General features: G+C 31.0%; 1 protein-coding gene across 1 annotated transcript; it reads right to left on the bottom strand.

Moving 5' to 3' along the window:
* Positions 1-5142: 5142 nt before the first annotated feature.
* LOC148630139 (protein FAM32A-like) lies at positions 5143-13638 on the bottom strand. Its single transcript, XM_088561774.1, has 4 exons — positions 13498-13638; positions 9317-9473; positions 7427-7480; positions 5143-6439 (listed from the first exon to the last, which is right to left on the bottom strand). Exons 1-4 carry the CDS (start codon positions 13566-13568, stop codon positions 6371-6373), a joined length of 351 nt encoding a protein of 116 aa, XP_088417900.1. The 5' UTR covers positions 13569-13638; the 3' UTR covers positions 5143-6370.
* Between the last annotated feature and the right edge of the window lie 21 nt (positions 13639-13659).

Genomic DNA, 13659 nt, shown 5'->3' with positions numbered 1-13659 from the left:
TCGAATTAATTATGATGTATTAGCAATACCTATAAAGTGGACCTAACTATCTGCATTTGAACCTTAATGAGGTAAGCCAATTGGACTATTTTCCTGCGGTAGTGCGAGATAATTGCAGATGCTAAAAGGCTTTACAAATGTAAAGGCTCTGGCGACTGCTATATCAATTCTGATCTTCGATCTAAATTGATAACAAGTCATTTCTCGATATCAAGTACATGTAAAGTCAAACATTGCTAAACTACTATTTAATATTTTAAAATGGTTTTCTAGAATAAAAAATTAATTTTATTATGTTCATCTTAAAGAGCTAAAATTATAAAAAAAAAAAAAAAAAAAAAAAAAAAAAACCATTTAATTATACAAACTATAGATCAATTGGCAAAGTATAATAAGAAATTCAAACATATCTAATAGTAAACAAGTGATGAACCTTTACAGATAGTATATATTATTATAAATAAGTTTAAGTATTTTCTACATTAGGATTCGCCACTCAGAAGCAAATTATACTGTCCAAGACATTACACAACATGTACCTGACACAGTCTCATTATATTGTATTATTAACTTCTGACAGCCGATGTCAACGATTTCCTGAAAGTACTTCAAAAGACAGGATTTATCGAGCACGTTGGGTGAATATTGAAAAGGAAAGTTTTCGCTTATTAGGTCCAAAAATGGATTTTGCATAAATATTATTTAGTAAAAGTATGAAATGTTTTTTGATATTACAAAATTAATTTGTAATATAGAAAAATGATTTTGCTATATTAGAAATTGATTGTGTAATAATTTAGAATGATTTTGTAATTACAAAATTTTCAACTTTGGCTAACCATATTCTTCCATGGAAGGACTAGTACATGTATAATATAAAAAAAATGTTTTTGTAATTAATTTAGAACTATTTGAAAATTATTTCATGATATTAAATATTCCTGCAGATTTTTTTATATCACAAAATACGTTTCTATACAAGATTTATAAATATGATTTTTTAATATTATAAAATGAGTTTCCAATATGAAAAATATCTAACTAATATCAGAAATTCAATTGAATTATTAATCTTAAAAAGAATAAGCAATGTCAGAAATTAATTTTGTTATATTAACTCTTTAATATTAGATAATGATTTTATTTTTATCAGCTATATACGAAAAACTACTGTCTGACCCCAATGTTTTATTTTTAGTAACAGAGGTCATGTTTTTCAGTGAATCAAAAATCCCCAGATTAGTTCTTTGTAGGATACCCCAAGAATTATTCATACTAAGTTTGGTTCCTTTTGGTCAATTGGTGTCAGAGGAGAAGATTTTTTCCTCGTTTGTCTACCCCGGACTTGACTTTTTATGAGCAATTCGGTGGGTGCTTCTAGAAAAGCAGAGGACGCTTACCCTACCGGTGCACCTGGTCCATGCTTCCAGTTTTTAGCGGAGTCCTAGTTGCTCATTTACTTTTGTTGCTTTGTATGTATGGTTTTAGTTGCTTTGTGTTCTTTGTTGTGTGTGTTGGAACAGAGTTATGTTGCTACAAGATTGAAGTCATCACTACGGAGGTTTTATGGTCGTCGTCGTGAACTCATGGATCATTATGGTGTATCCATCAGCACCATGAAAACTGATGTATTCAACGGGTCATGGTTTTCCTTTCCTCGTTTGTCTACCCCGGACTTGACTTTTTATGAGCAACTCGGAGGGTGTTTCTAGAAAGGCAGAGGACGCTTACCCTATCGGTGCACCTGGTCCATGCTCCCAGTTTTTAGTGGAGTCTGAGTTGCTCATTTACTTTTGTTACTTTGTATGTATGATTTTAGTTACTTTGTGTTCTTTGTTGTGTATGTCTGTTTTCCATGTCTGGTCTTTGTCCCTGGATTGCGTTCTTTTGGTTGCCCCTGTAGCCTTGGTTCCCTTGATTACTCGTCCATGTCTGGTCTTTGTCCCTGGATTGCATTCTTTTGATTACCACTATAACCCTGGTTCCTTGATTACTCTTTGAAAGAAATAACATTAAAAATAGCAAAACAAATGTCAAGAAGGGCAGTCACTCCAACATTGCTTAATGGATTAAAACGAAAATGTGTCCACTGATGGATCTCATCATGCTGAACACTTTTACTTATGTCAGAATTAGGTTAAACCTAACGGTTTTGGTAATATATGTGAAAATCTACTGTCTGACCCCTATGTTCTATTTATAGTACCGGCAGCAGCGGCCATGTTTTTCGACGGATCGAAAATCCTCATATCAGTTCTATGCTGGATACCCCAAGGAACATTCATACTAAGTTTGGTTCCAATTGGTCAAGTAGTGTCAGAGTAGTAGAGTTACGAAAAATTGTTAATGACAGACGACGATGCTGGATGCCAAGTGGTGCCAATAGCTCACGTGACCTTTGGCAAGGTAAGCTTAAATGTGCAAATTGTTACTTTTTATGTATGATTTTAGTTACTTTATCTTCTTTGTTGTGTATGTCTGTTTTCCATGTCTGGTTTTGTCCCTAGATTACATTCTTTTGATTACTGCAATAACCTTGGTTCCCTTGATTACTTTTTTAACCTAACCCATTTTGGAGTGAAGAATTTAGTTTAGGCTAAAAACCACTAATTCCACTTCCCGTAGGCTTCTATGCTAATTTCACAATATTCAATGGCTTCTCTGGACTTTACCTTAACTTTAACCTGCAGAGGACTATATATCAGCATGATTCTACATATGTCAGCTCACAATCCTCAGAATGGCATGTGGGGTTAGCAGACTTGCAGTGCAGTACTGGTCACCGGAAGTGAAGGGTCTATAAATAGCATGGGAAATCCCAGTGTTTTCACACGATAGGGGTATATTTAAAAATCATTATGGAGATTAGGCTTCACATCACAAGAAGCAAAATACACCTATAAAATGTACAGAAATGTTTTTCTTTTCAGAAACTGTTTAAATTTTTTAAATAAGATGAGAACTTTTTTCACAGCACTATGAGGAAAAGGGGTAATTTCTGCGTAGAACTATTTTTGCGTACGTTCCAAATGCTCGTTGGTTGAATTGGTGGTCTGTAACCTAAAGAGTCACTTTTTGTCTTAGAAAAAATAAATAACTATACAGGTATCTTCCTACACACATACTGAATGCATTTGCAAAGTTTCAGTGAAATGTGACAAGCACTTTTTTAAATATTTGATTTCTAAATATAGGGTAACCAAGTTGTGCGAGCAAAAAAGTGACAATATTCTACCATACTTAAATGCATTAAATATTTGCAAAGAACTTTTTCTGACTTTTCAAATAAAAAAAAAATCAATCACAACTTGTTTTTCAATATTAATGAAGAGATAGTTTTAAAAGTAATCATTTTCTGAGAAATTGGTCTATTTTTAAAAAATTATTTCTGACATGCCTCCCCTTTTTCTTGATCACATGTCAAAAATCCTAAATCTTTAAATTTTCACAAAAGGCGATATCTTTGGCTTTAAATTTGTAATACAGTGTTTTCACATTAAAACATGACCAGTAAAGGGCACCTAAAGCAAAAAAAGTACTCAATAATGGATTTTCCATGTTGCCATAGGGGAATGCTTATATGTCCTTAACTGCAGTAATGAAAGTGAGTTTTTCCTCATTTCTAACCTAATTTTTGCTCAAATCTACTCAAAACTTTATTTCAAGTGCTGATTACCACCATATTTAGATAAATATAGCCCTCAAAGTTTAATATTTGATATTTTTACTAAATTTTCTACACTTTTTACAAGATAGGACATAAAAATCAGCCAAAAAGACCAATTTTCCATAATTTGGACCTATAACTTAAAAAAATGCATATTTTGAAGGATTTTTGTAGTGTATTCCTCTAATGGCAAAGTTAACAAGATCTTCAAGTAGTTTAAAGCTATTTCAAGAAACTTTTCATTTTGCCATGGCTTCAGCTTTAGGCTAAAAACCACTAATTCCACTTCCCATAGGCTTCTATGCTAATTTCACAATATTCAATGGCTTCTCTGGACTTTACCTTAACTTTAACCTGCAGAGGACTATATATCAGCATGATTCTACATTTGTCAGCTCACAATCCTCAGAATGGCATGTGGGGTTAGCAGACTTGCAGTGCAGTACTGGTCACCGGAAGTGAAGGGTCTATAAATAGCATGGGAAATCCCAGTGTTTTCACAAGATAGGGGTATATTTAAAAATCATTATGGAGATTAGGCTTCACATCACAAGAAGCAAAATACACCTATAAAATGTACAGAAATGTTTTTCCTTTCAGAAACTGTTTAAATTTTTTAAATAAGATGAGAACTTTTTTCACAGCACTATGAGGTAAGGTAATTTCTGCGTAGAACTATTTTTGCGTACGTTCCAAATGCTCATTGGTTGAATTGGTGGTCTGTAACCTAAATTAGACAGGACTGTGTTCTTTGAAACAGTGTCCGATTTGGTTAGGTTTCACCGATTTAAAATTTCATGTAAAAAATCTGTGTATATCCCCAAAAAACATCACTTTTTAGAATTAAATTTTGTAATTTTACTATTTGTGAATTTTTATCAATTGGTTTCCTTTCAGTGTCTGATTCTATAGTTTTTACCCCAAACACTTCTTGTTTTTTTTTTAAATGAAAGATAATATACTCTATATTATGAACAAATGAACTTATACAGTATTACTAGTATTTTGTATTGAACACTTGGATAATTCTTCAAAACTTTTCAAACATTTAGTCAGATTGGATTATGACAACATTAACACATACCAATATGAAAAGATTGTTCAATCGTTGCTGATGGAGGATTATGTTTTTTTACGCATCTGTCTTTTGATAGATGTATTATGGAACACCACTCATATACCATTCACACAACATCATACACTCTCATGCTTGAACATATGTAATTTTTAAATAATGCTTGCTTTTTGTTTACATAGGTTCTTCTTAATCAGGAAATATGGTACAAATGTAAGTTTTTGTAATGTATAAGATTATTATGTCATCTTATTTTACAAAGACATTACTTTTTCAAAGTCTTCTGTCAGTATATAAACTATCACATGTATAAGTTGTCAATTTATAAAGGTATTTTCTTCATATAATAACTTTAGTTTAATCATAATGGCATAAAATATTTTTAGAAAAGAAAACTAGATTTTAAAACACATTTTAATTTAAATTATGTACACTATATATTACACTTGCATAAAAAACAACATTCAAATTTTCAAAATTCTACTACATGTATAACTTACCAGTTGAGGTAAATATTGACTGTAATAAATATTCAACCTTTTGCTCCCTATTTCTATGATGATTTAGTTCACTTTTTTATAGAATGAAATGTGAGATAAGTCAGTAATAACTATTATACAGCCATAGTCAGAAATTCGAAATGAAATGTCTACAAAACTTCACCCATTTAAACTACATTTGATAGTATACATCTTCATACTGTTATAACGAACAAAATTTTTGTTTTAGTGATTTTGCACCAACAATGTCTACAATATTTCATGAAAAGAAGCTTTTACAAAAATCTTTATTTCCTTTTTACAAAACTTCATAGACGATATTCCACTTTTGGGAAAAACTCATTAATTTCGACTTTTCACCATTTATGGCAAAGATTATTTGGGGTATACTGGTAGGCCATACTGTGAAGAGCAAGAGATGTTTTCAGGCAGGAAATCATTTTTTTATGGAATTGAAGTAAAAAATTAGAGTCCTTAAGTCTATCTATATTTTTACTATCTACAAAAGGAAAATTGACAGCGATTATTATCTTTTTGGAACGTTTCCGACTGTTTTGCTTTATGAATATGTTTTTTGGTACCAGTTTTTTTCCCAGTAGGGCTGCATAATTCCAAAACAATTCAAGATTTCCTAGATTGGAATAACATCTATTATTCACATCTTCAAATGGTGGTTATTATGTGTTCAAAATATCAGTTCTGTACTTTGTACAGTCTTGAGATAGTTGAAACAAATCTTGTCCACAAATGGACACCAATGTATTCAATTACAATACTAAAACCAACAAGCACTGAAATGTAAAAAGTTTTAGCTTAACAGTGAAATATGTATGAAATATTTCATCAAATTTCTTTTCAACCATTACCAGGGTAAACAACTGATGTGATCACTAACACATATTTAGTCAAACAATAACTTCACAAAACACTTTCACAGGTTGGTTGATTTAGATAATTGTAGTGAGATTGTTTCTGTATCTTATCAGTGTTCTCCAATGACATTATTCTTCATGAATATGTCTCATTCAGCATTACTAAAGTGAACCCCAACATTACACATTAACACTTTGAGCAAGTGAAAAAAACTTGAAATCCATTATATCCAGATGAGAATACAAAAAGTACCAGTTACTTGGTCCAACTGACTTTAGGAATATCAAAATGTTCTGTTAATGTATCAAGATGCCTATTAAAGTCCTGTAAAAAACAATAAAATATAAGTTTTACATAATCAGCCCCTGAACCAGTATGTGCATCTATTCCTGGGGTACAATGGTTGACTGTCCGATAACAAATGACTGGTGACAGATAACCAATGGTTGATTGACTGATAACCAATGACTGGTGACTGATAACCAATGGTTGACTGACTGATAACCAATGACTGGTGACAGATCTGATCATGGTTTGATATTTTATGTAGACTTCAGAATTTACATTGGAACAAATCTATTATAATGCCACTGTTAATTTACTTGGAATTAAAAGTATTTAAATTCACATTTTCGTATTTCATTTTAAAAAAAGTAAATGTAAAAGAAAAGTACTTGAACTTAGATATGATGACTGTTTCCAGTCTATACAGCTTACATACTGAATTTACAGGTTGTAAATTTATAACATAAAGTAAAGTACAAATTGTAAAAAAATGAAACAAGCCTTTCCAAAAAAAAAAAAAAAAACCATCAATGGTCACTGGTTGTAAAATAGAAACGATCATCATTTTACAGAACGGTTAACTCAGATCAAGGATTACAATTATTGCTGTATGGACCGTAACAGGTCCTATAGCTGCATTTTTACAATGAATTACTCTTTATTGAAGTGAACATCCTTTAATAATGGCTTTTTATGGAAAATGTTTCCTTAATTCTAAATTAGATAAGGTTATATTGTATGACATTGAGAATGTATTTACAAATCAGTGAATGCTTTAAAACATATGAATCCAACAGATGATCATGCCATAAAAAAATAAACATACTGTCTAAAAAACATTTTTTATTCTGTAATTATTTACTAGGTCTATACCCAACTACTGGTGCTCTACATTAATTAGTTTAAAACAAAGTATGGGGGTGTTCAGAGTTCAGAAATAAATTTATCATTAACAACTTTTATTTTTTGTCAGGATTCTGTTCTGACAGTCATTACTATTAACCATTTTTAAATATATTTACTTACAATGATCCTTTCCTTGTGTGTTTTACTAGCAATATCAATTATCTGCTCAGCTTTCTGAATTAAAAACAAAAACACACAATTTATGTAGTTTATATATATATCATATCTTTTAAATAGCTCTAATACCTGAACATTTGTTGTGTTAATCATTACTTACACATGTATTTGAGTATTGTTATGCATGTACTGTACTAAATAATGACTACTTTTAAATACATAATATTGAAAATCTGCAGTACTTGGCTTTGATGTTAACTTCCTCTCTAAATTGTATGTTGATTTAATCATTCTGTAACTATTGTGTTGTGTGATTAATATTAACCTATCTATATATCAAAAGAAAACATTTTCAATCATGAAGTAAAGGAAGCACAAGGAATTACACTAAATTCACTATCACTGAAATACAATCTGAACTATATATCTTCTAAGACTGTGTTCAGGAAATGTTATATAGATAAATATAATGATATTTTAATTAATTACCAGTAACTATGCCAAACTCAAAGTTGACTTTTTCAGTATTTTCCATTTTATTCTGTATAAATTGAGCAATTTCTGCCCAAATATCATCAAGACTGACTTGCAGTGATATTTTTGACCTCTTTCAAAACTACCTCATTCATTTTTATAGGGAAAATATGCATCATTTTTTTAAAATTGGGAAATGAAGAACAACCTTACAAAATTTTGAATTTGTAGTTAAAAAGATAAGGTTCTATTGAGAAATGCGTATATCAAGTAAAGACCATTGTGGTACCAACTGCTTCGGTATTGTAATATTTGTCGCCAGATTTCTTTTGGACTTGACTTATGGATCCGATGAGTGTTCAGTAATTTTGTTGTTACCCTTATTATCCACTACCAATAATTAACTCATTTGAGATTATTTTAGAGCCATTTTTTGGACAACAGGGGAAACAGCTTTATTTTGAAGGTAAACATTAAAGGCAATAAAATGCTTCATGAAGCCTGCAGAGGTCAAACATTGAATAGATGGGGGAAATATGAACACAAAATTAAAGCTTGATACAGCTCTGAATTCTGAGTGTGAAAAACTGTTTGACACAGGACAATATTTTACCTTGAATCTTAAAAGATGGCCATATAAAAATATAAATAACGTTAAATTAATAATACTAAGTACAAGTATCACGAGTAGACCCTGTAACAGATAGAAAAGGGATTTGGAGGCAGACATGAAAAGACTGGGAAAGAACTGGAGTGAACTGGAAAGAACAGCCCAGGAGAGGGTGAAATGGAGATAGCTTGTAGGCCGCCTATGCCCAAGGAGGGGTAAAAGGCAAAAGTGAAAGTGTGACATATATCACGATCTATTTTGTAATATTTATGATAAATAGTGTTCAAATAAATGTATATTAGAAAGGAATTTCTCTAATTTTGCTTAAATTTTCATACTGCGTGACCGGTGTGGAAAAAAATGTTCTCATCACTAGTGATTGGCTTAGAAATCGATTGCCTTGGACTCCATCTTGAATCACTTCGATTGCCATTGTAGTTATATTTCAATTAAATGAGATAATTTTGGTGTTTTCTTACCTTAAATAAGAATTTTGAAGGGACTCGGGAATTTCTGAAGTGAAAAAACTTTGTTTGGAATGTTTGCGTTTGTGTGACGTCAACATGTTTCCTATGAATCGGAATCATAACGCTTTGCACGGTTTTCATTTTTGGGTATTTTTTATGTTTTTAAGGCATTAGAGAAACAGAATCTACACTCAAAGCTTGTTGATTAGGAATTTCTCACATCTCGTGAAATAAACTTTATAGTTTGAATACCTTGGCAAGCCTCACGATCAAAACTATAAAATTTATTTCACTTGATGTGAGAAATAATCAACTCATTATCGTTGTAGATTCTATATTTACCCTTTTCTCACTGGCTTTCTCAAATGCTTTTTCTGCTTTGGTACGTTTATCTACTTTAATTTTTTTGACAGTAGAATCTTCCTCTTCATTTGTTTTAGCATTGGAAATTTGTTCATACAACTTGGCTTCTTTTTCCTTATCCTTTTTCTTCTTCTTTCTGTAATATCAAAGAATAACATGGTTTAAATAACTATATAAAAGACAAAGATTTTGCTCCTCTAATGAATTTGAAAATTGTAATATTATATTCCCAGTTTAATCCTTACTTCTGATTTTACCTTTTTAGCTCACCAGGCCAAAGGGCAAGTGAGCTTATGCCATCACATTGAGTCCATCGTCGTCAATGTCGTGGACAAATTTTAAAAAATCTTCTCCTCTGAAACTACTGGACTGACAGGTTTTAAATTTGACATGATTGTTCCTTAGGGTGTTCTGCACAAAATGACCATTCGGATTGTTGATTCATGAAAAAACATTGCTGCCATTACTAAAGATAGAACATAGGGGTCAGATGGCAGTTTTTTGCAAATAACTCAAAAACCGTTGCCTTTAGCAAATCTCTGGCTGGGTAATATTGTTCAGCATCCTGAGACGGACCTATGCCAAAAATTTTCAAAATGATTGGTCAACTGATATAGGAGTTAGGGCCCCTGAAACAGCTTTTTTTGGTATTTTCGCATGTGCAACTTTGAAAATCTTCTTCTCAAAATCCATTGCACAGAATTCAATGAAAGTTGGCATATATATTTCTTAGGGTATCCCACACAAATTGACTGTAAGGATTGTTGATTCATGAAAAAAAACATGGCCACCATTACTAAAAATAGAACATAGGGGTCAGATGGCAGTTTTTTTGCCAATAACTCAGAAACCGCTGCCTTTACCAAATTTCTGGCAATGGGTAAAATTGTTAAGCATCATGAGAAGAACCTATGCCGAAATTTTCAAAACCATTCATGGACTAATGTAGGAGTTACAACCCCTGAAACAGTTTTTTTGTTTTTTTTTTCACATGTACAGCTTTGAAAATCTTCTTTTCTAAAACCATTTAAGATCATTAAATGAAAATAAGCATAATAGTTCTTTAGTGCATTGTGCTAAAAATAACTGTTATGATTTTTAATCCCTGAATAGATATGGCTGCCTATACTAAAAATGGAACTTAGGGGTCATAAGACAGGTTTTTGAAAAAAATTAAAAAATTGTTGCCTTTAGCAAAATTCTGCTTCAGGTCATAAAAATGCTATGAAAAGCATTTCCTGCATTTGATAATTTAGTTGATTTTAACTTAGCCTGTCTCGTTCCTCAAGTTTTTCAAATAAGCAAATGGTTAACCAGTTGAGCGATTCAGGCTCTCTTGAGCCTCTAGTTTTATGGGTGATCTCCTTTTGCACAATAAAGGGACTCTTTTGCACCAGTTTGTTATCCAAATTTCAAAGTTCAATTGCACCAAAAGATAAGAATCCTTTCATGTCTGTAAACGGACTGTCGGACAGGTCTTATTTCCTTTCTCTGCAAATTTTCCTCATCCAGTTTAACCAATTTAAGAGAAAATAATTTTTTACAGTCTCTTTAAAATCGGATCTGCAGCCTTACATTTACATGCTGTGTGAACTATTTGTCTTTCCAGCTTTTGAACATCTACTGACCACTCTAAATATTATTTTCTTAATTCATTGTACTTACATTTAGTGAACACTTTTTAATCACACATGTACATTAGTCAGTGGAAAACTTACTGGGTAAATCTAGATCTATCTTGTCAATTGTGGATTACATATTTTTAAACATTCTAAGATATACATTTACATTCTTAACTTTATATTTCATTTTCATATTTTTTGTAAAATATTTGATATACCTTTAAAGATATTTTACAGGTAAACAGGCTCAATTGGTAATCCTTTTTTTTTAAGGGGGGAGGCAATTCAACTAATGGAAAAAAATAATTTTGACGCAATTAAATTATATTTTTTATCCAACTGGTGCAAAAGGACAATGCCTTATTTAATTCATTCAATAATATACTTAAAATGTATTAATTAAAATAATTCTGTCTAAATATACAAGTAAAGTTAATCTTTTTTTCTCTTTCTAAAAAAAGTTTTTAACTTTAAAAATTTAAAATGCAGATTGAATAGAAAATTTATCACTTCAAGTAATTTTTAAAAGGTATATTTTTCTTTTTTTTTGTTTGTTTGTTTTTTTTTTTAATTTTTCAGTTGACAAGGTGAGTTCCAAAACTACTAGGATTAGGGATAGTCAATGCATCTCCTACAGGCTATACTCTGTATTACATGTATTGCCAAATTTAATTTCATCTACAATGTATCTGTTGCGTTAATTAAATTAACCACAGAATCAACTGTTTGTAAAAACATTTATTGCCATAATTAATTACTTTTATTATTGATCAAATAATTAACTAAGCTTGCCTGTACTTGAATATATCTATCCTTGCAATAGTAATATATATATGTCGAAGTTATGTATCTATGTGTAATAAATGATGTAAAGGAAAGAACAATGAAAACAACTTTGTAAGGCACATTCAGATTCTACTTTGGCTACAAAACTGTTCAACTTTGAAGGTAAGTGTAATGGAATTTAGTTTAATCTGAGTATTAACTTTTGTGTTATAATTTTCATATTATGTTTCATGTATATATACCCTTCATGTCAAATCATGTGCATAATGTTTTCTAAAAAAATACTCTTCAAAACCAGTTCACCCAAAGTTGGTATTCAAGTGGAGCAAGGCAGAGAAAAATATTTCGATAAATTTAATGATAAAGATATTGCAACACTTTATAAGTTTTGACTCATAAATCATGAACTTCCCATTGAACATGACACTATCACAAGACAACAGAACCTGCGAACCTTTTTCACAAAAATTCATGAAAAGAAATTCAATGCAAAAAATAACAAAATCAGTCCACAAATATTGTAATCTACAGGCTGTAAAGGACCCAAATCGCTCACCTGGGCTGGCTTGATTTGCAACATTCCATTTTTTTTTTTGGGAAAAGTAGTTGTGTTTTTCCTTGTATGAAAATTCCTAAAGCTCAGACTTAAGGAACAATCAATTCAATTTTTATTGTTTAAATTCTTATTTTACAGTGCTTACCAGAACTATGTGACTTTCCAGTTAGTCAAATGACTTCTACTGTTGCCTTCTGTTATGATTTACAATAACTTTTATTACCTTACACAAAAAATTGTAAACTTAAGTTTCCAAATGGCCATATAAGGTGACAACATAATAAAATATGAATCTGTTATTGAATTAAAATATTTATATATAGAACGAATGTCTATTTAGTTGTAAAAGAAAAGTTTGAAGACAAATATATTTTCCATCTATAATTGTCCACTAATACTCATATATTATATTAAAAGGGAAAAATCATCCTTTAATTACTGTAGTACACAATTCAAATGCCTATCACCCCATAGCGAATTCCAACTATCATATTATCTACAGCATTACTCATCATACTTTATAAACATACTCATGTACACAATGGAATATTCTTTTTTTTTCTGTCAAATATGATATTGTTATTGAATCATATATGTTTGTATTGTTATTGTGTCCTTAGTGGGCCATTGATTTGAATCTAATAAACTTTGAACTTTATATCAGATAATACAAGTAGATTACAGTGTCAAGTTTGATTACACTCCTTCTCATTCCAATTTTCTTCATTTAATTGACTAGTTCTCATTGAGAATGTATTTTAGGCGTTATGTTGTAATACACCTCTTTTTCAAAAAATTGAAACAATGCCCTAAGTTTGATTAGTTGATAACGAAAACATATTTTGCCACTTAATATCATCAACTTCATGGAGAGCTGTATACAATTGAAGCATGTCCTTTCTATCTCGTCTACAGTACTATACTCCAGAGTTGGAAGACTAAGTGTTTTTAATCTGTTAATCTATTTATGAAATTATGTCCAGTAGTTTTTGAGGAGAAATTTTTTGAAAGTAATAACATTAAAAATAGCAAAAATACGTCGTAAAAGGCCGATAATTCCAAAATGGCTAAACAGATTTACACGAAAATTTGTCCACAGATATACATGTTGAACAACGGATGCTATGTATGTTGGTATGTCACTGTCAGAATTCGGTATTGATTATTGTGTTAAAATACTTTACTTGATTGCCTACTTTTTTATTGAATGATCAGAAACTCCTTTAAGTTTCAAAGAACCCCTTGCGACGTTGTCATAAGCAGACATTCTGTCTTCTGGTAATGAAGAAAACAATTTCTTTCTCTCAAAATAACAGGTCCCCGGAAGTTGTCACCGGAAGTTAGTTAGTTATCTCCCA

This window comes from Perna viridis, chromosome 1 (genome assembly GCF_037379345.1).
Source record: "Perna viridis isolate PV_CMFRI_1.1 ecotype Kerala chromosome 1, ASM3737934v1, whole genome shotgun sequence".
Classification (NCBI taxonomy): Eukaryota; Metazoa; Mollusca; class Bivalvia; order Mytilida; family Mytilidae; genus Perna; species Perna viridis.
The sequence above is the reverse complement of the archived record's forward strand: the minus strand, read 5'-3'. Positions and strand labels throughout refer to the sequence as shown.